The sequence below is a fragment of the Hemicordylus capensis genome, chromosome 9 (genome assembly GCF_027244095.1).
Source record: "Hemicordylus capensis ecotype Gifberg chromosome 9, rHemCap1.1.pri, whole genome shotgun sequence".
NCBI lineage: Eukaryota > Metazoa > Chordata > Lepidosauria > Squamata > Cordylidae > Hemicordylus > Hemicordylus capensis.
This window is the reverse complement of record NC_069665.1, coordinates 22,186,610-22,213,074: the sequence shown is the minus strand read 5'-3', so window position 1 is coordinate 22,213,074 and position 26,465 is coordinate 22,186,610. Positions and strand designations below refer to the sequence as shown.

At 44.4% G+C, this 26,465-nt stretch overlaps 1 protein-coding gene across 13 annotated transcripts in view; it reads right to left on the bottom strand.

The window, feature by feature from the left end:
* Positions 1–26,465, bottom strand: part of PHKB (phosphorylase kinase regulatory subunit beta) — a 130,370-nt gene that overhangs the window by 42,511 nt on the left and 61,394 nt on the right. For all 13 annotated transcript variants that reach the window (XM_053270332.1, XM_053270336.1, XM_053270334.1 and 10 more), the window contains 9 exons: positions 25,827–25,890; positions 22,477–22,572; positions 19,671–19,868; positions 16,958–17,015; positions 14,877–14,954; positions 12,961–13,119; positions 10,155–10,249; positions 2,089–2,144; positions 884–977 (listed from right to left, as the gene is read on the bottom strand). In XM_053270332.1, coding sequence (XP_053126307.1) covers positions 884–977; positions 2,089–2,144; positions 10,155–10,249; positions 12,961–13,119; positions 14,877–14,954; positions 16,958–17,015; positions 19,671–19,868; positions 22,477–22,572; positions 25,827–25,890 — 898 coding nt within the window. The remainder of the gene's footprint in view (positions 1–883; positions 978–2,088; positions 2,145–10,154; positions 10,250–12,960; positions 13,120–14,876; positions 14,955–16,957; positions 17,016–19,670; positions 19,869–22,476; positions 22,573–25,826; positions 25,891–26,465) is intronic.

The window sequence follows — 26,465 nt, the reverse complement described above, 5'->3', positions numbered from 1 at the left end:
CAAGTAGACTGCTGGGAGCGTGGTCAATGGTTCTGTAGCAGAATGACCTTTCCAGAAATTAAAGGTCATCTTGCTGCAGAAAATCAAGGCAAAGAACAGTCTCTTTCCCACCAGGAGATTGTGGAAAGGAAGGTGGGCACACGCAACGCAGGGAAGAGATGAGGGAGTAGAAGATATTTTGATGGCAGCCCCAGCCCCTAGTTATAGGAGAAGTAGCTAAAATGAAAGTAACTAAAGTGGCTAAAATAAAACTAAAATAAAACTGTTGCGGGTGGGAGGGTAGAAATCAAATATTTATTACATGAAGGTTCTCAAACTTGGATCTCAAGATGTTGTTGGACTACAACCTCCACCACCCACAGCCACCAGGGCGGGGCTGCACAGTCATCCAGCTTTTGTTGGAATACAACTCCCATCATCCCGAGCCACAGTGACCAACAATTAGGGATGTTACTATAGATCATGATTCTAACGGTGATGGGTGGAAGGAAGGAAGGAAGGAAGGAAGGAAGGAAGGAAGGAAGGAAGGAAGGAAGGAAGGAAGGAAGGATTTCAGCCATTGTGGCTGAGGATGATATGAGTTGTAGTCCTACAGCATCATGGGTCCCAAGCTTGAGAACCCCTGAACTGAGACGTTTTAATCTTGCCTTTCCATTACCATCAAAACATCTAAGACAACTTCCACCAGATGTTTTAGAAATGAACACACACATATTATGAAGAGCTTTATGGGCTAGCTAGAATGCAACCAAAGCTAGAGCAATTTAGCACAGCATAGGAAGCAATAATTTAATCACTGGAACAAAGCATCCATTTACTTAAAATGAAAATAAGTAAGTAAGTAAATAAATCAATAAGAGAATGGCGGGAAAATCTTGCTTACTTTCACAAGCTCCTGTTGTGCCCATATCTGGATGGGTTCGACCTGCTGAGGAGTCTGTGTTTGGATTCCGTACGTGTTCAGGAAAACTTGTAGGCTGTTTTTTTTTCAAATATATGAAAAGTTATGACAGATTAGCGGCGGGGAGGGAGGTTCTTGGGAGAATTTAGTTCCTGGAAACTATCAGAGCCAAGCAGGTACTTACAGGCAACTGTACCTGGATCCAAATATTAAGAATATGCAACCCAAGATTTTTGAAGAGGTCGGACAAGTGGCTTGAATTGGGGCTGGAGATGCAGAAGGGAGTAGGTATTGCTCTTTTGACCAGGCAAGAGCAAAAGGCCAGGCTCCTAATATTTATACCAGCTCTGGCCAATCCAATATCCTGCTTTGGGTGCACTACAACCAAGGTTATGTCAGAACCCTGGAGAGCTCCCAGAGCAGCAGGGCAGGACCACGGCCAGAGCAAACCAGCCACAGGAGAACATTGCTTGAGCAGGGTCTCTCAGCAGACTGCTGGGTTTGATACTCTGCTGCTAAGGCAGGGTGACTCAGCCCTAATCCTTTAACCAGCTTTGGTGTTTAAAGGGACTATGCCCAATTTTGCAGGCGTTTGCTCCAGTGACGCTGGGGGTGGGGGCATTCTCCACCTTGACTGGGAGGTCCTTGGAGGATTCCTCTGACTCTGCGGACTTTGGCAAGGTAGTGTCCTCAGGTTTGGTCAGGGGTGCTAGCTGCAGATCCCCAGGTGAAATGAGAGAGGGGGTCCCCTGTGGCAGAAGATCACACTGTGTCCGAGCCACTGATGTTTCCCATTCTGTTTCTCCTCTGCACTCTCCACTCCATCCCCCACCTGGGTGTTCAGGGATCATGGCATCCAAGGGCATCACACAAGACTCAGCTCACAAGATTCAGAGGAGGGCTCTGAGGCTTCAGTATCTGCAGTTCCCTGCAGCGCACCTACAGTTTCCCCTGTAACAGGGAATGCCAGATGTTGTTGACTGCAACTCCCAGCATCCCCAGCCAAAGGCCATTGCAATGGGGCATGCTGGAGTTGTAGTCAACAGCACCTGGGGTTCCCTCTTACAGGCAGCATTGCTCACCAGGCTCATTCCAAACTTCAAACCACGAGGCTCCCGGTTCGAGCACTGGAGTCCCCCAACTAACAAAGTCAAATATGAGCGTTGTCACCGATCCGAGCGGCTTACCGTTGGCTTTCAGCAATCAATGCAACGTGGACCACGACATCATTTTCTAGAGGACCCTAAGAACACAAAAGAATGAAAACAAGCATTTTGATTGGTGGAGTTTGCTGTTGTTTCGTGAGTCACATTGAGAAACAGGGCCAATATGAACACTACTTAAGCCATTCATTAATATGACTGACGTTGTCTGGCTGCATTGCCGCTTTCTTTATTGCCTACTAATCAATCTGATGGGGCAGACAGGGAAGCAGAGCACCAGAGAAGTAACACACATAAATCTCAACGCCACCCGAGGAGCTGGGTTGTCAAAACACTTTTGAATTATGCGATTCTGGAAAGTTAAGGACAGGTTCTTTCAGTTTTTAAAAAACTATTTTGCATCAGAGGTGAAGGGAGGGGAGGGAATCACCAACATTTGATTTATTACAATTGGCTAACACCATCTTAAAAAAATCCCTCCACTTTGAATTCATCAAGACGCATAATGCTATGGATCATTTAGCAACACTTAGTATATCACAATATTATTTTGCCCTGCAACAGACACACCACAAAGCAAGCCGTCGACATGGCTATACTCCTGCCACAAATGGCCTCTCCACACGGCAAGGGGGGAAGTCGATCCTTAGACACATTCCTTTGAGCACACAGATCAGATCTGCCCATAGAAATGAGTGGAGCACTTGTGTACCCAAGCGATCCATTTGTGTATCTCTGTGTGTGCTTGTCTACTGGACAAGGGGGAACAGTCTATTAAGATGACTGTATGCACAGTACATGTACACTATGAGGTCTACCATATTTAACTGAAGAGAAGGAGACACTGAATGTAAGACAATGCCTCAAAAGACAGGGGTTAAGTACAGGTTAAACCTGTATTTACCCCAAAGAAATAAATTTTTACTCTGAATCTAACACACCCCTCCCCCATATTTAACAGACAGGGCTTATCTTAGATTTGGATAAATATGGTGTACAGATTGCTTTATAGTTTTGGGTGTGGTTTATTGTAATGTACTGGTCATCGATAGTAAAACAAAGGTTTGACTTGATTTGATACTGTGCATTCTTCAAAAAGGTTGCTGCTGACCTCCAGCGAAAATTGGAAACATCTGCTATTGTTGTTGAACTGAGTGACTGATTGATTAAGTGCTGTCAAGTTGGTGTTGACTCTTATCAACCACATAGATAGATCCTTTCCAGGATGATCTGTCTTCAACTTGGCCTTTAAGGTCTCTCAGTGGTGTATTCATTGTTGTTGTAATCAGAGGAATCTTTATTCAAGCTGGAAATAGGAACATACGAAGCTGCCATATACTGAGTCAGACCATTGGTCTATATAGCTCAGTCTTCTCTATACAGACTGACAGCGGCTTCTCCAAGGTTGCCGGCAGGAATCTCTTTCCATTTGTATCTTGGAGAAGCCAGGGAGGGAACTTGGAACCTTCTGCTCTTCCCAGAGCGGCTACACCCCCTAAGTGGAATATCTTACAGTGCTCACACTTCTAGTCTCCCTTTCATATGCAACCAGGGTGGACCCTGTTTAGCTAAGGGGACAAGTTATGCTTGCTACCACTGGACCAGCTCTCCTCTCCAGATCAGAGGAGAAAATATATTTACACCAGGCGTAAAGCTAGAGGAGAGAAGGCTTGCATTCACCCTTCTCCCCGACGGCCTGTCGTACACATCAACCACACCCCCTGTGTGTGATGTCACGCACAGGGGGCGTGGCCAGGACACTGAAGGGCACTGCGCAGCGGTCTGGAGTTCATTTCCCAGCTGGCTTCCTTGCTGGCTGGGTGTTTTTTTGTTTTGTTTTCTCCCTTCCTTGAGAGAATGAAGAAAATAGGGAGGCGGCTCTCAGGAGCTGAGCAGATCAGGTCCTTTGAATCCACCCACCCAATTATAGCCCCGCCCCTGATTAACACATAAGAAGAAAGAAATGGGGGTCTTTAGATTTGTACCTGCAGCTATGAGGAACTTCCACCTGTGTCTACAATTGGGCTTTTTATTAGCCAAAGAAAGAGATAAAGCAAAAGAATTTAGGTCCACACATTTAATAGACAAATGTTGTGGAGGCTGAAAAACCTGGCAGATGCTTTGCCCTGGAATAAATAGCTGCTCCTTTTATTTCTCATTTAAATCTTTTTTCCAGTGAGCAGGATTTCATGGGTTGCTGCACTTGATGAAGTGCTTTATCAACAAGGGGCTGCAATCTTTTCTCTAGGTGACTGGATGCTTCAGTCATTTTTATTTTAGAGTGCCTGCTTGTGCAAAAAGTCAGGCAGGAGAGGGGAGAAACACCGCAAGCCACTCAGTATGGTGCATGCCACTAGAATAAAGCTTCTTCTTTAATTAAGCAAGAGGCAGCAGTCAAATAATGGTGCAAGCTTACAATTGGAGAGGAGAGCCAGTCTTGTGGTAGCAAGCATGACTTGTCCCCTTAGCTAAGCAGGGTCCACACGGGTTGCATATGAATGGGAGACTAGAAGTGTGAGCACTGTAAGATATTCCCCTCAGGGGATGGAGCCACTTTGGGAAGAGCATCTAGGTTCCATGTTCCCTCCCTGGTTCCATGTTTCCTCCCTCTAAGACAGATCTGAGAGAGACTCCTGCCTGCAGTCTTGGAGGATCTGCTGCCAGTCTGTGTAGGCAATACTGAGCTAGATGGACCATAGGAACATGCCATATACTGAGTCAGACCATAGATCCATCTTGCTCAGTATAGTCTACACAGATTGGCAGCGGCTTCTCCAAGGCTGCAGGCAGGCCACATGTCGCTCTCAGCCTTATCTCAGCCCACAAGTCTCCCATTCAGATGCAAAGCAGGGCAGACCCTGCTTAGCAAATGGGACAGGGACCTCCAAGATGTCTTGCCATTCTAAAATCCTATGATTCTATGTAATTATGGTTTTTCATCATGTTTGTAAGCTGCTTTTAATGGCTTGAAGGGGCAGGGTATAACAGTTTTAAATAAAATAAACCAACCTCAGAGATGGGACAAATCTTGACATACAGAAGGGTCTATCACTATTATTACCCTAACCAGCCTAAAGAATTATTTCACAGTATAAGCTAAGAAAGAACAACTCCAAAAACTCAAGGTCGTAAAGCAAGGTTAAACATACTTTTAATAGATACCTGATGAAACCATTGTGGAGAGACGGAAATGAACTTTTTATGTCTTATTTATTGGATTTGTGATTTTGTCTCATTTATGACTGAAGGGGAAATGCTTGAATAGAGTTTTTTTATGACCCAGGCCGGGGGGAAACACAAATCAGAATATGCCTTCTATATTTTCTTTATTGCGAGGTAGTACCAGAATGCAGTCCCAAATATGTATGCTGACCCAAGGACGTGATCACCTGACCTCAAGCAAACCTAAATGGACCTATGGGTGGGGTCACGTACTCTCTGCAGTTCAAGATATCCACCCAAAACAGACTTGCTTATGTTCATATTATGAGGCCATTCACAAAACCAAAAACTGTGTTCTACCTGGGTTTGGGAGCTGTGTGTGCTCCCAATTTTCAGTTGTGTGGAAGCAAGGTTGGAGGAAAACCTGGGTAGCTTTTCCTCCTACCTTGCTTCCACACAATCATTTCTACACAAGGTTTCCCTCCTACCTTGCTTCCACACAATTGGAAATTGGAAGCACACAATTGAAAATTGGGAGCTAGTGAGATTTAAGTTATTGCTGGAGATCTATTTAGCTGAAGATTGTCCGCTTTACTGAGACTCCGTGGAGAACAAAATAATACCTATGAAACTCTTTGCTGAAGCATGCACGTTCAACCACATTTTTCAGGTCTTTACTGAAGAGTACATATGCAGAGACCAGTCTAAATTGGTTTCTTCCTTTTAATTGCTAAAAGTTTGTGTCTACGCCACTAAACCAGTCAGTCCATCATTTCCCAGCTTAAACTGTTTATCTGAATATTGCTCATGGGTGGGGTCATAATGATTATGGGCAGGTTCACACACTGTTTGTGTGAATGACCTCTATGTCGAGCATCCTACTTCTGTTTGCTAAAACAGAGGGTCCAGCCCACTTAGGTGTTCTGGAAGGATAGCATGGTTGATGGTATTGAAAGCTGCTGAGAAATCAAGAAGAACCAAGAGAGGTACGCTTCCCACATCAAGTTTACAATAAAGGTCACCCAACAAGATGACCAATGCAGTTTCAGTACTGTGCTGCAACCTGAAACCCGACTGGCAAGGATCCAGGAAATCAGTTTCCTCCAGAACTCTCATCAATGGAGCACAAACCGCTTTCTCCAAAATCTTACCAAGAAAGGAAGATTGGAGATCGGACAAAGTTATCCAAATCGTCAGGGTCGAGAGAAGGCTTCTTCAGGAGAGGATAGACTACCGCTTCTTTCAGGGCTGATGGAACAAACCCCTCCGAAGAGAAGAATTAACCATCTCCCAAAACGAGGAAATAACATCCTCCCTTACATCCCTAACAAGCCAGGAGTCACAAGGGTCCAGACTAGAGGCTGCTGTGCCCACATTGGTGAGAATCCTGCCCACATCATCAGCCTCAACAAGCTAAAAGGTATCCCAGATAATATCATAATGCCCAGCCTCTATTACCTCAATGGATACCAAGCAATTGGAGTCCAAGTCTGACCCAAGGCGAGCAACTATCAGTGAAAAACCTGGCAGACATGTCACAGTGGCCAGATGGAAGATCACCAGAATCATCCCTTCCCAGCAAAGAGCGGGTGATTCGGAAAAGGGCTGCTGGACAGGAATCCGCTGATGCAATAAGTGTGGAGAAATGAGCAGATTTTGCCACCCTTATTGCAACTGTATACTCCCGAACATGGGCAAGCAACCTTGCTCGGTTGGCTTCTGTCTTAGTATTCCTCCAGTGGTGCTCTAGGCGTCTTTTGGCTCGCTTCATCTCTTGAAGTTCCTCAGAGAACCAAAGACGACGAGATCCACAAGCCCTAAGAGGCCGCTTAGAAGCAATCTCGTCATGCACCCTCGTAGCCCCAATGTTCCAGGCCTCACTGAGTCGTGCTTGACAAGTTGCCTACCATCACCTCCAGCAACCTGGAACAATCTAATATTATATTGTTCTATAATGTATCTATTTTACTAATCTTGCAAGACGCCCTGAGCAGTAGTGTACTAGAATGATGGGGTATCACTATTGTAAATAAATATATAAATAAGTCCATATCCAGCTTCCTAAGGACACCTTCTCTTGAATTTATTTCTACAATTTATACCGTACCCCTTTATGATCAAGATACACTCAAGGCAGTTCACAAGCATTTGAAATACAACAATAATCAAACTGAGCTTTTCCAGAAAGACAGAAACATGAGAGAGGGAATAAACAGCAATTGCAAGTAACACATCATTATTTCTCTATGTGAAGTATGGAACAATATTAAATGCGCATCCGCATTTTGCTGCTGTGAATCCTTTCTGCTTGAATTCCGGTTATTGGTGAATGAACACACTGGCTTCTGATAGATCTGGGGTTTATTAAAAGGTGGCAATTACTAGAAAAGGAATTCTGTAATGGCAATCTTGATACAACAGATTTGAGGCCCGAATGAATTGTTTTATTACTAATGAGAATAACTTCAATGAATCCCATTAATGAATAGGATTGCTTCCCCACCCCCTTCTTTTTTGTGTCTGCTAAATTTGTGCTGATTGATATTTTTTTTTTGCTTCCATGAGCCCATATATTGCTCTATACACGGAGACAACTAAATGGATTTTTTAAAATTTGCTTTTGAGCAAAATGAGATAGTGGGAAATGAAGAAAGCACTTTAAGAACTGAAGCAGCCTTTGGTTTCTGAGGACACAATCAAGTGAAATTGCGTGCCCATTTCAGATTCCCTTTTTGCCCAGTTTCTTAACACTTCAAAGCAAACGAAGACAGGAGCATCTGTATCTCTCAGCTGTACTCCAACTACACACACAGACACACACCAGTTACATTAGATAGCAACAAACAATATTTCAGTACCCCCACACCAAAACCAAGGGTAAGGCGATCAAGAGGGAATTAAAAACAAGTATTTACGGTATTTGTGATATTAAAAAATCAAAGTAAATCAGACATGATCAATGAAACATAAACACATATGTATGTCTTGCAAACCTTGAACTGATCCTATTGCTGGAAGTTTCCTAAAACCCTATACATCTAAAACCTGAGGTGTGAAACACAGCACTCACCACAAAGTGATGAGTTCACAGTAAAATGAATCTGAATGTAATTAAAATGGGTGGTTGTACAGCTGCACATCTCCAACAGTATTCCTTGTAACAGGATCCCCAGATGAATACCAGTTGCAGGGAAGCAACAGCAGGGCATGCATTCATCTCTTGCCTGCGCGCTTCCCAAATTGTCTGGTAGGATACTGTGGGCAACAGGGTGCTGGACGAGATAGGCCTTGGCCTGATTCAGCAGGGCTGTTCTTTGTTGACTACATCTCCCATAATCCCCAGTCAAATGCCATTGCCACTGGAGATCTGGTAGTTGCAGTCAACAACATCAGGAAACCCTGTTACAGGAAACACTGGTCTCCATTGAGCTGGTTCAGACATAACACTGAACCCAAGCTCGACTTTGGTTCCATGTGCTCCCTCCTTCTCCATGAGGAGAAGAGACTGATAGCTTCTGCTTTTGAGGAAGCCCCAGTTCCCTGTTACGTTCAAACACAGGGAACTATGATTAGTTAACAAACCAGAATATCAAGGCACAGCTCAGGCAAAACAGAGTGGGGGGGGGGAAGAGCCCTATACAAGGGTGACTAGTTGTTCTAGAGCAGGGTTACACAACTTTGGCCCTCCAACTGTTGTTGGACTACAACTCTCATCATTCCCAGCCACAGTGGCCAATAGTCAGGGGTTCTGGGAGTTGTAGTCCAACATCTGCAGGAGGGCCGACGTGCAGTCCTGTTCTAGGGTCAACTACTCTGGGGGAGCAAAGGACATTTTTAGGGGGCACCAGATTTTGGAAAGCATTACATACTTGACGAGGCAAGGTAATCAAGGTAATTAAAGCATCTCCTACCTCCCTGGCTGCATTGGCTTTTGCAGTTTATTCTGGGGTAGAGGAGTGAGTGAATGAAGCATCTTTAAATAACAGAGGCCTTTTCAAATAATTAATTCAAGCTATAGGACCTATGGTTGTATTGTCTGACACTTTGCTGGAGGAGCGGGAAATATGTTGTGGGGGAGTGCCTGCTACCCCTTGGAATAATTCCTGACCATATTCACATGTTATGTTCAACACTGGTACAATGTACCAATGTACACAGTGCTGTCTTTGGCTTTGGAATAATCTCACTGGATGCATCTAACCTTTGCAGCCTTCAGACAACTTTATATGTTTTGTGTTTTATCCATGCTAGTGAGTATATACGGTTCGTCTTAAATTCAGAGTAGTCTTTGATTTGGGTAAATATGGTAGAACATAGGAATATAGGAAGCTTTCATATACTGAGTCAGACCCTTGGTCCATCTAGCTCAGTATTATTTAAACCATGGGTTCTCAAACTGGGTCCCCAGATGTTGTTGGACTTCAGCTCCCATAATCCCCAACCAAAGGCCATTGGGGCCAGGGTTTATGGGAGCTGGAGTCCAATAACATCTGGGGACCCAAGGTTGAGAATCCCTGGTATACACAGACTGGCAGCGGCTTCTCCAAGGTTGCAGGCAGGAATCTCTCTCAGCCCTATCTGGAGATGCTGCCAGGGAGGGAACTTGGAACCTTCTGCATGCAAGCATACAGTTGCACTTCACAGAGCAGTGCCATCCCTTAAGGGGAATATCTTACAGTGCTCACATGTGTAGTATTCTATTCAAATGCAAACCAGTGCAGACCCTGCTTAGCAAAGGGGTCAGGTCATGCTTTCTGCCACAAGACCATCTCTCCTCAAAATGGTATAATCTGTCCTTTCATGAGATATAGCCCAGCACAGATGAATGAAACATCTCCACTGCAGCAGCAGGTTAAGGACCAGCAGCATGTTAAGGTCCTTTCAGGAGGAGTCAGTTGATCAGGTCAGCTTGTTGAGCACACTCATACCTGATTAGAGTATCTCATGCTAACGTTCCGTTGATCTTGGGGTGGGATGTAACGCTTCACCGGGTCAACGTCTTTGGCACTTACTAAGCCATCAACTGAAAGGAACCAGCAACAAACCATCATTTGTTTACTGATTACTGCAAGCATTCATCATCATGACACAATTGGACTGGGAGATTACTATCTATCTATCTATCTAAAAATGAGCCCAGTTGAAAAGTGAGCCCAATGGAGCCGAGTGTGTGAACCCAGGAATCCTGGTTATCTATCCTGGTTAACTGGAATCGTTTTGACCAGGATCACCCTGAAATTTGAGGTTCACACAATCAGCTCTGCTGGGCTCTCTCATCCTTATTAGATTTTTAACCATGATTGCTGTGGATGTGAGAACCCAGGCATGGTATGCGAAAACCTAGGAACAACAACAAAACAACAAAACAAAACAGCAGCCTAAATTAAAAAACTTGCACAACAGGAAATCTATCTTTAAATGCTGAATTTAAAAATGCTGAATAAATGCTGAATAAAAAAGTTCAGCATTTGCCAAGCAAAGACGTCATGGGGTGTACAAACTGGCCTTTGAACTGTTCCATGCAACTGTGTACAGCCTCAAAATATTTCGCCAGAATGAGTTATCCATGCAGTATGCAGCCAGTGTGGCCAAAGGTATTGCCATGCCTAAGGTGAAATGTCAGATGCCCCATGACTCATGGGGGTGGGGTACAGCCTCCTTTCCAAACCAACCCTTGCAAGGTTTGAAAGCAGGGAGGAGGCAGTGGGGAGGAGGGATGGTGGCCAGCAGCCTCTGCTTCTCTCCTTGTGCTCCTCCGGAGCTTTGCAAGAAGTGTGAGGAGAGATGCTCCTTGGAAGGGTCAGAATCAGTCCCAAAGAGTTGCTCCGATTATGGCTGCAGGGGGCATTTTGCCAACCAGTTGGTGCCCGAACCAATAATCAAGCAAGCAAGCAATTTTTACTGATATGGTCACAGACGAGCAGGCAGTCAAACAAAGAGAACAGGTAGGTAAGCATAATAGAATAACAGCTATACATTGCAAAGGAAAATCCATACCCCTTTCACTACTGAGCCCACTGTGCAGAAGCTAACATTTGTTGCCTGATTCTACTCACAATAGAACAAAACTCAGCGACATTTAAGGATATCTCATCTTTCTGGTCGGACAGCAAGAAACTAGTATAAAATGAATCGGTGAGGCCTAGAAATTTAGTTAGAAGCGGATAAATGTAATGATAACGAAAATCCCTGTAAAGCTCACAGAACAGGAAAACATGGGATGTGGTTTCTATGGTGCCTGAGATACAGGGACAGAGTCTCTGGGCATATGGGATTTTCCTGAACTTTCCTTCGAGCACAGCGGTAGGTAACGCATTAAAACGAGCCAGTATGAACATCCTGCAATATTTTGAGATTGTGAGTTGAGTTAAATATCTAGCAGGATTAGAGCTAAATGGCTGGCTTCCAAGGAAAACTCCCTTAGGAATCAAAGATTATTCTATTTGCATGTCCATTTCAGAAACCACACTGTCTGAGTCCCATTTTGGCTTGGGCATGTCCCATTCTTAATAAAGTCTCCAGGTTGTGCCCCATCTGCCTCTTGAGGTGACAACCTCACCTTGCCTCCTAAAAGGGCCACCCTTACTTGTAGCGGACGTCATAAACTGCAGGTGATCAGGAATCTCGTCTTAGCTCACAGGATTAACCACAAACAAGCTGTATGACTGATCAGTTCTGATGGATACACTTTCAGTGTATGCACACATACAAGAATCATTTGGGCATCCATCCTGCAGGCAAAATGTTACCACAGAACCGGTCCTCGTTGACAAATGTATGTCACTAGCACTTCTTCACAAGGCTTGCAAAACCCCCAAAGCTGCACAAATTAACATGAGCCAGCTGGGGTGTTCAGTACCAGCTGGGGAGACAAACGGTCACTGTGATTTTTGACAAGGTCTACAACCCTAGAGATGGAAAAGAGGTGATAGCATTGCAGTACTTTCAGATTTCAGTGTCTTATCGTGCTTTTATGGTCCTGACCATCAGCCCTTTGGTTGGCTGGTTGGTTGTGCCATCAAGTCAGTGTCGACTCATGGCCACCACAGAGCCATGTGGTTTTCTTGGTAGAATACAGGAGTGGTTTGCCATTGCCTTCTCTCACGCAGTATGAGATGATGCCTTTCAGCACCTTCCTATATTGCTGCTGCCCGATATAAGAGTTTCCCATATTCTGGGCAACACACCAGCCGGGATTTGAACCAACAGCCTCCTACTCTCTAGGCAGGTTGCTTCCCCTGCTGCGCCATTAGGTGGCCATTGCAGCATCCAAATCTGCAATGGCGTTTTAAAAGTTTTTAAAACACCAAAACTTACCATAACCTTTTATTGACATTGTCAGAGGAATGGAAATGAATATTGGCAGGAATGTTCTCCAAAGATTACTCCATGAACAATTTGTTCATTTACTCTAAGCCAAACCCTTTCCTCTGTGCAAAACTGATTGCAATTTTACCACCACCCCAATCATTTGGGGGTAAGGATAAAGAAGGGGTGAAGACACAGAAAAAACTGTAAATGCAACAGTGCCATAATCTATTTTCCATCTCTATAGGGGTAAATTCGGCCAAAAATGAGCATTCGTCCCCTGAGATGAAGCCTATAGCCAAAATGTGTGGGTCCAGCTCAGAGACTAAACTCAGTTTCAGCAGTTGGTGGGGTGGGGATATTTCTAATATTTCTGCTGAAAAGACCCATCTTCTTCCAAGTCTGCTATGTCTGCCGTCTACTTACCAAGAAGCTTTGCAATGATGTAAAGAGCCTGTCCCCACAGAAAGAACTTTCCATCCCGTCCATGGTTGCTAGGGAATCGCTTCTGACTGCCAGGATTTTTCTTTTCCAGCTCAACAAAATCAGCTGGCACATAATAGTACTTGGGTACAACAGGATAGCCTATGAAATTCCAAAATACATGGTTAACACTCATTTGAAAATTATGTTATTTTAAAATGGGAAAACATAGATCCCCCATGGGCAACTCAAACAGAGTAAATATTTGCTTGTTGTCATTCCTAGTTATCATTCAAGGCCACAACCAGCCAAGAACACAAAACTGCTGTCTTGAACATTGGATTATTTATGCCTCCTTTCTTGACTGAGCAGATGCACTGTCTATAAACTGGTTTGGGGCGGGCGGGGTGAGGGGGGGATAGTATTGTTTGACAGATGGAGGAACTGAACTTGGTTAGGAGGTACGTTTCTGCCACAGAACAGGAAACGTGTATATTGATTAAGAAGATATCTGAAGGGAATAACAGTTAGTAAAGGAGTAGTAATGTTTGTCAACTCTTCGTTTTAATTTCTTAGGTATGATTTAAGGTTTTAATTATTGTTGTGTTTGTAATTTGTAAACCACCCAGAGATTTAATCTGGGGTGGCATATAAGGGTGAGAAATAAATAAATAAGGGAAGGAAGGAAGGAAGGAAGGAAGGAAGGAAGGAAGGAAGGAAGGAAGGAAAGGAAAGGAAAGGAAAGGAAAGGAAAGGAAAGGAAGGAAGGAAGGAAGGAAGGAAGGAAGGAAGGTAGGTTGGTTTGTAGTTGATGATGCTCACTTTTTTGGTCGTGTGTCTGACGTGGCTGCTTGCAGCGGTGGCGAACACACTTGGTTGGGGGGGGGGAGATCCCAGGAATGCACCACACAGTTGCACAATGCATTACTGGGGCTCTGGGGGGCGGGTAGGGCGTAGCACAGAGGTGCTTTCCTTCACCCGACCTCCAGAGCTGCCGGGCAAAACATGGCGAGGCACGCGAGCGCTGTAGTCCAGCCACCGCTCGTCTGGGCGGGCGTTCCGCCTACCCAGTGACGGGTACGTGACTGTCTGAGGAGAGAGTGGGTCAAAGCCACTCTCCCTGCAAACCTACACCCGGCGCTTCACACTCATTGTCTCATTGTCTTCTGAAGAGGAGCATTCCTTGCTCGTAATGCATCAGGCAGTGTTGACTAAGGCAGGGGTTTCCAACCTGTGGTCCACCGGAAGTTGCTGAACTACAACTCCCATCATCTCCAGCTATGATTTATCGTGGCTGGGGATGATGGGAGTTATAGTTCAGCAACATCTGAAGGACCACAGGTTTGCAGCCTCTGGAATAAACCATTCATCAATCTATCCAGTACCTTTGGGATTCTCCCGACCCCCGTTTTTCATTTCCAGCATAACCCCTATATTTCCCCCACTTCCAGACTTGCCAGCAGTCATGTGAACTCGCCCATCGTTTGCATGGCCAACACGTTCTACGCTGAAAAAGAAAACCTCAGAAAATCTTGTCTTGCTTAAATCAAATACCACCAGCTAAGAGTCTAGACTTCTCTAATTACTACCTATATGGTCCTTCACCCAAATTCAGCTGTAAATAACAGGACTGGGGGGTGGATAGGACTGAATAGGTTAAGTGTTAACCTAACACTTAACCTAGCAGCAGTTCTTTCACTGGATAATGAACTCCATTTTATGACGAACTGTATTTTACTGGAGAAATTAATTACATTTTATGTTCACGCTTGGTCTGGAGCTCTGCTCTTGTAAGTACATCACCTATTCCCTGGGATTTGATCTTCGCTTTCTACCATTATCTGCGAGACACTAGAAGCCTTTTTCAATCTCCTTTTTGCTCAAGTGCAGATCTCTCCAGTGACACCCACATACAATACCTTCTGCTGATTGCTGAAGCAAAGGTTCCAGAAGCTGCTGGTACTCTTTGACTTGCTCAGTATTGCCTCGAAACACTCCTAAGAGCAAAACAAATTACATTCCATTACCGCAAGCTTCCCCCTCCCACACTCTTCAAGGACACACTACGTGTATGAAAAGTGCCAGAATCATTTAAGTTGTCTGGAGCCACCATCAGTGTTCCAGGGAATTCCAGGTGTTGTTGACTACAACTCCCAGCATCCCCAGTCAAAGGTTATTGCAGCTGGGCATGCTAGGAGCTGTAGTCAACCACATCTGGCAATCCCTATTACAAGGAACACTAGCCACCATCATGGACAGCAGTGCCCTTCTCCAAGTGTATCGGTGAGGTCATCCAGACATGAATAAGCATTCAGAAATCTCCAGCTTCTATGCTTCCTTCTCCTACTAGCTCCTCTCCTTTTGTGCAGCAGTTCCTTCCTAATGATCCTTGTGTGCTGTTTCGTGCAAGCCTAGTTTGCTGGTAAGTACACATCATAGTTTGCGGGCTTTGACAAAATAGCAAGAAAGGACTGGAAGAAGGAATGGCACTTCACACAACGGAAGGAAAAAGGGAGAATTAAGAGGGAGCTTGACATTCACAGAAATGAAGAGGGAGAATTAGAGGAAGCATGCAATTCACACAAAGGAAGGCGAGATGGAGTGCCTAGAGGGAGCATGCAATTCATACAGGGGGAGGAGAGAGGGAGGACTAGGAGGGATAATGAAATAAGGAGGGCTAGGAGGGAGAATGAAATCACACAAGGGAAGGGAAGAGGTAGGCCTAGGAGGGAGCATGAAATTCACACAAGGAAAGAAAAGAGGGAGGGTGAGGGGGGAGCATGACGATCACACAAAGGAAGGAAAGAGGGAGAGCTAGAAGGAGCATGAAATTCACACAAGGGGAGAAGAGATGAAGGGCTAGAATGACATCACACAAGGGAAGAAAAGAGGGAAGGTGAGGAGGGAGCATGACATTCACACAAGGGAAGGGAAGCGGAGAGCTAGATGAAGTGATCCACACAAGGGAAGGAAAGACAGAGGGCCTGGAGGAAGCATGCAATTCACACAAGAGGAGGGCTAGGAGGGAGAATGAAGGGAAGAATGGCAATTCACACAAGGCAATTCACAATGAATTCATACAATTCACTCTATAGCAATTCACACAAGGGAAGAAAGGAGGCTAGGAGGGAGCCTGCAGGCCTCAAGCTCCTCAGTGCTCATTCATGTAACCAACACCCTCAGTGATTCACAAGGTTTTGCTCCTGCTGCACGTAATTTTTCTGTCTCGCCATTATGGAAGTCCAATTTTCATGCCTTGCTTTGATATCCATTACTTTTGGGTACTTTGACTGCAAACAGGTTCCCTTGGAGGTAGGGGGTTACTTAATGACAGATGAACTTCTCACAGTTGCTCTCATGACTACAGCACTGGGCTTTGATCAGTGTGGCAAAAAACAAACAAGCCACTCTTAACAATCTTTGTCTGTAATCCACGCTGGTCCATTTCCTCTCATGCGTCTCATTACTTTTTCCTAGGCCCTCTGTATACATTCCTATTTTTCATTTCCTTGAAGACCAAAGTTGCAAAGCAGAACATATTTCATCTCCTGTGTTCCAGTGAATGTTATTCTCTCCGGGGTACCATGCTGAGGATCTAGGGCCTGTCTCCATATACACAAGTCCTTATGATGATTGCAAATCACAAGAGCTGTCTTACTGAGCCAGATCAAAAAATCACAGAACCCAGTATTCTGCTTCCAGCAGTGGGCACCCTCTGGGTGCTTGAAGAAAATGTCCTTTTTTCTGTTGTTAGCCCACAAAAAATTGCATTCATTTGACCTTTTTAAAAACTATGGCTGACAACCACTTATGAGTTGAAATTGAAATTGTCCCATTGAAATTAATAGGGCAACTTAGTCATGATTAACTGATCCCATTAATTGCAGTGGGACTGCTCATGAGCAAATTAGTTTGGTTGTCAGCTGATAATGTAAAGAACAACAACACCCTTTTATTGCTGCATTTCTCTGTCAGAATAAGTATGCCAAGTTATACTTACCATCAATCATCATGAAAATAAAAAAGATGGGAAATTCGCATTCAATTCCATCAAAGAGCTGAAATACAAGAGAAAGAGAATTAAAAGGCATGTAGCAGTTTTGTTTACGGAAATATCAAACACCCTAGCACTTCTTCAAAGGAACCCAAGATAAACATGAAAATGAAATATTCTTTTAAGTGCAGCAACTTATTAGGGGGGGAAAAGAGGGTTCATCTTAGTACAGAAAGATTTGCAGGACTTTGAAAGCGTCGCTGTACCATTCTATGCACAAAATGCATCACACAGTTTTTATTCTCGGCGAGAAATGTTTTAAAATATTAAAAATATTTTAAGGCGGAAATAAAAGTGTTTCAAAGGAAAAATGGGAACTCTATTCAGACAGTCTTTAATGGCAGGCATTAATACTCAGAGGCACATACAGATTTGGTTATTAATACACTCCAGTCTGAAGTCAGCTGTGAAATTAAATAAAATGATAAATAACTGAGCTATTTGTTATGGGAAACAAACTGTACGTTGCATTTGAAATGTAAGCACATTTGCCTCTAAACAAATCAATCAGGGAGTAAAGTCCTGACTGGGCATCCTCAGCACTGCACATCCAAAGCTACTACAAGAAATAATGTCTCCTTCACTAAAATGAATTGCGAGGAAGTGCCAAAGCTAATGGTTCATATGATTTGCTGTCTCTCCCCTGCCCTGCCCCGCCCCCGCCCCGGTTTTTCGAAACATGCAATGGGAGTTTCTCTACACTGCAGATGATGTTGCAACAATATTAGACGGGTGGGATTAAAAGGATGCTGAAAAATCAGCTTCCGCTAACAGATATGTGACTTGGCCAAGTTCTGGGTTAAAATACAGAGTTGGGTTTAAATCAAGAGTCAAGCCATACTGTGATGGAAGAGCATCTGCTTGGTATGGAGAAGATCCCTGGTTCAATTCCTGCTGTCTCCAGGGACCTCTGCCTGAAACCCTGGAAAGTTGCTGCCAGTCAGTGTATGTAGACAGTACTGAGCTAGATGGGCCAATGGTCTGAATCTGAAGAAGTCCCTAACATGAGGGCACATGGGAAAGCATGTTAGGGGGTGGAGCCAAAACGCAGAGGTAGAGCATCTGCTCTGGATTTAAAAGGCCCCAGATTCAATCCCTGGTGTCTCCAGGTAGGACAGGGAAAGGTCCCATCTGAAACCCTGGAGAGAGATGCTGCCAGTCAAGGTAGATGGTACTGAGCTAGATGAACCAATGGTCTGACTTAGAATAAAGCAGCTTCCTATGTCTGTCTGGGAAGGGGCATAAGATTTCATACCCACCACATGTCTTGACTTCAGCCTTATGTTTTCTTTTCCAGGAGCTTTTTCCGACGGCGATATTTACCGTGATTTTATGCTGGGAGGGTGGATGTGTGTTCATATATAAGCCAGATTTACCCCAAAGTCCATGCGATATTTCAGAGAGCACTTCACACACGGTTTGTGGTTTTCCCTCCGTATGAGAGCCTATCTCAATTTACGCCAGGGGTTAAAAAAAACCCTCTTTTTGTATCGGAGGATCTGTTATGTCCTGAATTAGCAATAAGGCTGTCACACACTGGCGTGGAATCACAGCATACAACCACCTCCCTCCCTCTGATCCTGTTCATAGGCTGTGGAAGTGGTGGTGAGGGGGTTAATTGTCACCCTTTCCCTCTACCAGCAGTCAGGGAGAGAGGTAAGACTGCTCCTCACTGGGAGACTCTAGGTCCACATCACTCCCATCTCTCCCGACCTCTTCATCTCTGGCCATCCAAGCCTTAAATAAAGCCTCGCAATCAGGGCAATCCCAACCACCCTCTCCTGACTCCGCCCTCTCCAATGTAGCCGCCTGCATCCTCCCTCCTTCAGCTGCTGCCTGTCTTGCCAGCTGTTGAGGCCCCGCCTTCTCCTCTTTGCCACCAGGAGGCCACCTGTTGGGTCATGCTGGCCCATCTGCAGTCTGTGGGTTCCTTTGTGACCTGGCTCTCCCTGGCAACTGTGTAGGGTCCCAGCTGACTTTGCCTGTACCCGGGGGCTGTATTGCCTCCGTCTTCTTCGCCCTCTGGCTGGGTGAGTACTTGGGCCCGCCCATGGCCAGTGGGAAAGCCCGACAATGGCCTGGCGGTAAACCCACAGTAAAGCCTGCTGCCTGAAAAGCCTCCTGGTAAAGAGGACCAGCCTCTCCCTGCGGCTCACAGCCACACACGGTTAAGAGAGCAAGAACACAGCCGCTCTGGCCACTTCCTTTTGCTATGTTTAGAAAGGCAAATTTTCTCTGCCAGACTTCGGAACACATTGGTAGTTCAGGACAGACAGGATGTCAGAGAGTTCGGCAACATGATTTGATCCAGAGTAACGTAACATTCCGATTACCAGTTCAATGGAGTCGACAAAAACGCCAGTGCCATTTTCCATTAAAGGAAAGTAGACGATACAGGAAACGATGATATAATGTGCTGTATTCAGGCATGCATGACCATTTCAGGACAATGCAGGTAATTGGAAATTAAAATCTGACATCCATAGTCAAGATAAGGAACAGTGCCCATCAGAGTGGGCAAACTTGTAATTTCTTTGCCCAGTAATTGTAACAAATGCATTTCCATGACAAAGGAACATATCATATACACAGACATACATCTAATGCTTATGCACGCACAAGATACTCCTTTCTGGTATCACTTTAATAGCTGTGTTACCTTAATTTCTGCTGGTTTATAATATTGACGGTTTTTGTCTTCCAATGCAGTTCTATAGCCATCTCGCAGAAATCGTTTGAACCCGTATCGTCCTTTGAGCTTTCTCACCACCTTGTCAATGGTTTGGCTGTACAAAGCTTCATCATCCACAGCAAAGGCAGGATAACTGATACAGGGTAGGAGTGCAGCATCAGTATTCTAGTGGTGCAGAGGAAGAGGGTGGAAAGAAGAAATGTTTGTCTGAATCGGCAGTAACAGGGAGCTTAAGCAAGTTAAGGATGCAAAACAGAAATCCCTATGACAGGAATGCTTAGCTGTATTTTAATACTTACTAGCTTAACCCATGCAGAGCATCTGTGCGCTAGTACTTGATTGCTCCCCTCACCCCCTGGAGATATTTCCACACTCACCTGAGCCACACTCCTGCTCCTCCTCCTCCATCCCTTTACTGCACCCCCCTCACCCCTCTTGGTTGCGGCTGCAGCGTTTCTGGCGCCTATTGGCCAAGCTGCAGCCCCCTATCTCCAGAGACCTCTCCACCTTCACTCGAGCCCAGATCCTGCTCCTCCCCAGAGGAGCAGCAACAACAGCTGCTCTAGGAACAACAGTTCAGCTCTGGAAGTCACATTGCAAACAGATCATGAGCTGAAGGGCTGAAGCCAATTTGCATATCTGAGGTACACATAATTAATACAAATTTTCATGAACTCAGTAGCTGCCAAACAACATTTGGTACATATTATTGTTCTGGGATTGCTACAGTTAAGTGCAGAAAGTCGGAGTAAGTCCTTGGAACGCAAACACAGCCTTGGCATACGGATTTATAATACTGGGCATTAAAACACCACACATTTAGCCTGCCTTTTATTTCTAATTACATTTTTATGCCATTGTATTTTCAGACTGATCTGTGTTATTAGAAGGGCTAGGAGTATACTGTTAAAAATAAAAACACAAAATTGGGATTCTCAGGATTTTTATAGTCTACATTATAGTAGACTTATGCCACCCAGCTCTTGTCTTAGAGAATATGGGTTAGTGCTAATGTCCTCATTAGAAGAAAAGGGCATTGCATGGGATGTGTCACAAATCCGCTTGGATCCAGCTAAGGAGAACTTGCAGGCCTATGCAGATCTATGGGTGCATATCATTTGCAGGACTGGGAACTGTGGGAAGAAAATGGACATGCATTCGGACTCTCTGCTGGGACACTAGAGGTATTTGGAATAGCAGAGCCGGGGAGCATGTACCCGCCACAAAGGCATGATGGGAGTTGATGATGAGACTCAGCCTTGGGTCCCCAGTGGCCAAAGAGCATGGTTGCTGGGGTGATGGGAGCTGTAGTGCAACGGCATCTGGAGAGCCAGTGTTGGGAATCCCCTCTAAGCACACATCCAGCCCAGCCCAGCCCAGCAACTGATGATGGGACCTGTAGGCCAACATTTGCAGGAGGGATGAGTTTCTTTTTAGATGGTGAGCCCTTTGGGGACAGGGATCCATCTTATTTATTTGTTGTTTCTCTTTGTAAACAGCCCTGAGCCATTTTTGGAAGGGCAGTATAGAAATCAAATCAAATCAAATCAAATCAAATCAATCAAATCAATCAATCAATCAATCAATAAAAATAATAAATAATGATAGATCTACATGGAGGCAAGCAGAAGGCAGACTGGGATCTACTAGTCAATCACTGGGTGTTTTACAGCAGATCTTGGCTTCTGAGTCCCAACTGTTTTAACAATAGTAAGCCTCTCTCTCTCTCTCTCTCTCTCTCTCTCTCTCTCTCTCTCTCTCTCTCTCTCTCTCTCTCTCTCTCTCTCTCTCACACACACACACACACACACACACACCCCAAATTAAGCTGCTAAAACAAGTGTTCAACTCAGCCCACCTGCAGATGTTGGCCTACAGGTCCCATCATCAGTTGCAGGGCTGGGGTGGGTTGGATGTGTGCTTAGAGAGGATTCCCAACACTGGATCTCCAGATGCCGTTGCACTACAGCTCCCATCACCCCAGCAATCATGCTCTTTCGCCACTGGGGACCCAATATTGGGTCCCATCATCAATTCCCATCATGCCCAGCCCCAGTGGCCTTTGGCCACTGGGGACCCAGCCTTGGGCAACAGTGTTCCCTGTAAGAGGGGATCCCAGATGCTGTTGACTACAGCTCCCAGAATCCTTAGCTACAGTGGGCTTTGGCTGAGGATGCTGGGAGTTGTAGCCAAGAACATCTGGGATTTTCTGTTAGAGGGAACACTGTTGGGCGACATCATCATCATCATCCCCAGCAACAATAGTCTTTGACCTTTAGGAACCCAAGATTGGACCCTATCAACAATTACCATCATCCCTAGCACAATCGTCTTTGGCCATCAGGAACCCAAAGTTGGGGTCCCCAACATCTGGTGTCCCAAGCTTGGGAATGCATGCCTTAATTCTACGTCTGTCCCCATCCTGACCCACTATTTGCACCTGGTTACCGTTGGTGGATCTTAGGTTTTGAGTAAAAAACAAAACATTTCTCAAAGTCAGAAGTTTGCCTACTTCCAGCTCTTTGGAAACACCACTGTACACTCCCACTGTAAAGCTGTTTCCCTTACACTAGTTATGAAAGACAGGTCTACTACAACCATGCATAAAGGTCTCTCTTGTGTAGAAATATCTAAAAGACCACAGTCTAACTGCTCCCCAATCAACAACTTCAGGACTTTTATTAAACAGGATATTAAAATGGCAATAGTGCTAAGGACACAAATTCATTCCCTCCCCATTCTGTTAAACACCGCTTCATCACAAATTACTTACATGAGACCTTGATTCTCGGGGCAGCAACGAACAAAGCGTTTGCCTGTTCCGGTTGTGGGCGTCAAGGTCCACAAAGATGACAGACCAGGAGCAACCCTGAAAATGGAACGGAAAATTAATATTGCAGAGGATATGCACAGAAAAGGCCAGAGGAGTAAATATTGGTAAAGTGAACACATGCTTCGGATATTACGATGGCCATCAGCAACCAGAAACAGGTTATTTCCAACAGATGACAACATTTGCAAGACAAAATGTATACAACACTATTTCATTAAGGGGATTCAATAGCCACTTTCAAACCAATTAGCAGAGAAATGGGGTTTGAAATGTCAGAAAGTCTCCAGATTTATTTATAACTGCTGTTTAATTAAACCTGTGGCAAATGGATGAAAGCTTTAACTATGCATTTCATAATTTGCTGAACTAAAAACAATATGATCAAATAACATAGATCTCCGGCAGAAGAGGAAATTCAACAGCCAGGATCATAGGAACAAAGGAAGCTGCCAGACCATCTAGCTCAGAATTGTCTAAAGTTCACTGGCAGCAGATCTCCGAGGTTTCAGGCAGGAGTCTCTCCCAGTCCTACCTGGAGATGCCAGGAACAGTGTTCCCTGTAACAGGGATTTCCAGATGTTGTTCACTACAACTCCCAACATCCCCAGGTGCAATGGCCTTTGGCTGGGAATTGTGGGAGTTGTAGTCAACAACATCTGGGAATCCCTGTTAGAGGGAACAGTCGTGACCAGGAATTGAACCTGGGACCTTCTGCATGCAAGCAGTTGCTCTAAGAATATCTTACAGTACTCACATGTAGACTCCCATTCACATGCACACCAAGGCAGACCTTGCTAAGCAACGGAGACAATTCATGCTCCTTGCTATGAAACCAGCTGTCCTCTCCAGGTAGGAAAACATCTGCACGAACATTTCTTTGGCGTTTGATGTACATTGCAAATCAACAGCATAAAGACATGACAAAGTGTTCTACATCATTTGAAAGAGGGGACCCTTTCAGGCCAGTAACATAAGCAGATCCTGGTGTTCTTATGCAACATCTCTGATCAAGTGGACATTGCATTGAGCAATGATTTGTGGTGATCACACACAATTTGTGGTGATTACACACAACTATCCCCGTGCAACTGATTGATTGATTGATTAAGTGCCATCAAGTCAGTGTCGACTCTTAGCAACCACATAGATAGATTCTCTCCAGGATGATCTATTTTCAACTTGGCCTTTAAGGTCTTTCAGTGGTGCATTCATTGCTGCCGTCATTGAGTCCATCCACCTTCCTGCCTGCTGGTCATCTTCTTCTTCTCTTTCCTTCAACTTTCCCCAGCATTATGGACTTCTCAAGGGAGCTGGGGTTTCACATAATGTGTCCAAAGAATGATAGTTTGAGCCTGGTCATAGTTTGAGCCCCAAGTGAAAATTCTGGATTGATTCATTCTATGATCCATTGGTTTGTTTTCCGGGCTGTCCATGGTCTCCTCAAAAGTCTTCTCCAGCACCAAAGTTCAAAAGTGTCAATACTTTTTCTATCCCTGTGCCCTATCCTTTACAATTATTTGACCTCACAAAAGATAACAGAAGCCTGATTCAGACATTATGTTGAACACTCATACGATGAGTGTACTGTGTACACAGGTACAGTTATTCATATGTTATGCTGAACGCAGGTACAGAAGTACACTTCCTATTATTTGTACCATGCGTTGGAGGGACCTGTATCCAGGCTCACTTATAACATGAATGCAGGCAAGTACGGTTGCATAGATATGTGGTAGGAAACTATATACTACTAACCAGGTACTGCAATTGATACAAAATGCAGCAGTTAAGCTGTTTGCCAATGCTGGAGCTTCCAAATCCCCCATATTAAAACACTGTTAAATTAAAGATGGAAAGTTGCATTCCCTGCTAGCTGTTTGCACTTTGCCCTGTGTTCACCAGGAGGATCCAGTTAAAAAGGTAGCTGAATCCCTTTGAGAAGCTTTCAACAGAATGCATGCCAGCTACTCAGAATGCCAGCCACTGCTTCTTGACAGCAGTGTATGTAGACGAAAGAAAGAAGACAGCATTTCCCATAAAAAGAAGCATGCTGCGTTTCAGCCTTTAAAGGAACCTGGTTCCTAGAATATAGTTATCCTTAAGAAATTCTCAGCTCTCCATTTGTGTCACGTGGGCCATCCTTTTGCTGTGTACAGATATCTACCTTGAACCCTGGCTTTTAAAAGGAAAGCATCACTAATTCCATGTGGGAAATCTCTATCCAACAACGTAAGTAAAACTCAACCAGGTTAACACATTGGCTGGCATGAGGACAATTATTATTGTTATTTTTGCCTGCTAACTTGGCAAAGAGGCACCTTTTAATGTGGTGATTCTCTTTATTTAGCAGGGGGAGAGTAACTGGCCCTATCCACCCCCAGCACGGTACCTCCACTGACTCTTGCTGGTGTCTATCTTATGTTTCTTTTTAGATTGTGAGCCCTTTGGGGACAAGGATCCATCTTATTTATTTATTATTTCTCTGTGTAAACTGCCCTGAGCCATTTTTGGAAGGGCAGTATAGAAATTGAATAATAATAATAATAATAATAATAATAATAATAATCCATCAAGCAAGCAAGCAAGCAAGCAAGTCAACAACATCTGGGATTCCCTATTACAGGTAACACTGGTCTTGAGCACTCACTGACCAAATGTACATAATATCCAAGAAAAGATGGCATTCAACCTTTTCCTTATGCTTTTAATTTGCATTTTCCTGCCCAGAACACATGGAGTTTAAGCCAGAGGTTGGTTTAGTGATAAGAATGAGGGTGGGCATGTCAGAACAGGACAGAGCAACTGATGAAAAGCCAGGCTACTTAATGGATTCCAAATTATCTGAGGGAGAAGGTGGCTAGCAGCCCATACTGAGGGGGATAAAAGCAACACAGAAACTTATGGCGTGCTGTATCAGACACTGAAACCAAGGAGGGGGAAACAGAAGGATGTTCACATAAGCAGCCAGAGTTGTTTAATGTCTTGATCAAAAGAACTAGAGGAAAACAAGGAAATTTCTAGACCTTTCAGTTTTAACAAGAGTTTAAAAAGATGACTGGAGGGGGAAGTAACGCCTGTTAGCTGAGGAGAGCCGATTTTGTTCAGCTGTGAATCCCATGTCCCAAGAATTAATTTGCTAGCCCGAACCTTTAAAGGAGAAAAAGAAATCGAGCCCAGAATTGGACCATATGGTTATTAGAGGCCTTTGATCTGCAATGAAAGCAATTGACAGAAGAACAAGCAGTTAATTAAAAACGGAGAATGAGCAAATACTTAAATATTTTTACTACCTGATTGCCGAAGAGGTTGAATCCATTAATTGCTTCTAAGGCTGCTTTTGCCAACCCGACAGAACTGAAGAAGGAAGAATGAGAAAAAAGGAAAAGAAGTCTTATTTGTTTCACTTACAACACAGGAAAAGAAATCCAACTCTTAACTTGTTCATCAGATTACTTCTCAGCAAGGTTTCTTCTCCTTTTCTTTTTTAAGCCTAGGCTGAAAATGATGATACAGTAGACTTATTGTATTATTTGTCAGCGGTTTATCTTTAAAAGGTCACTGGCTATCTGTTGTTTTTGTTTTTGTTTTTAAACCCATCAAAGTATTTTTGGAACCACCTTGCATTTCGACGTCTGGCACAGTGGGTTGGAAGGCCTTGCTGAGAGGACACCAGGGCATTTTTCGCATAGGGCTTTTAGCTCTCATCTCCTCCAAAATGGAGGGTGTGCATTCCCATATCGGCCAGATTTACCCCAAAGTTCCTGCGAGCTTAAGAAGGATATTATACAACTGGGAAAGGTGCAGAAGCAAAAAGGTGCAGAACCAAAATGATCAGGAGCCTGGAGCACCTTCTGAGGCAAGGCTACAACACCTGGGACTCTTTACCTTGGAAAAGAGGCGACTAAGGGGAGACATGACCGAGGTGTATA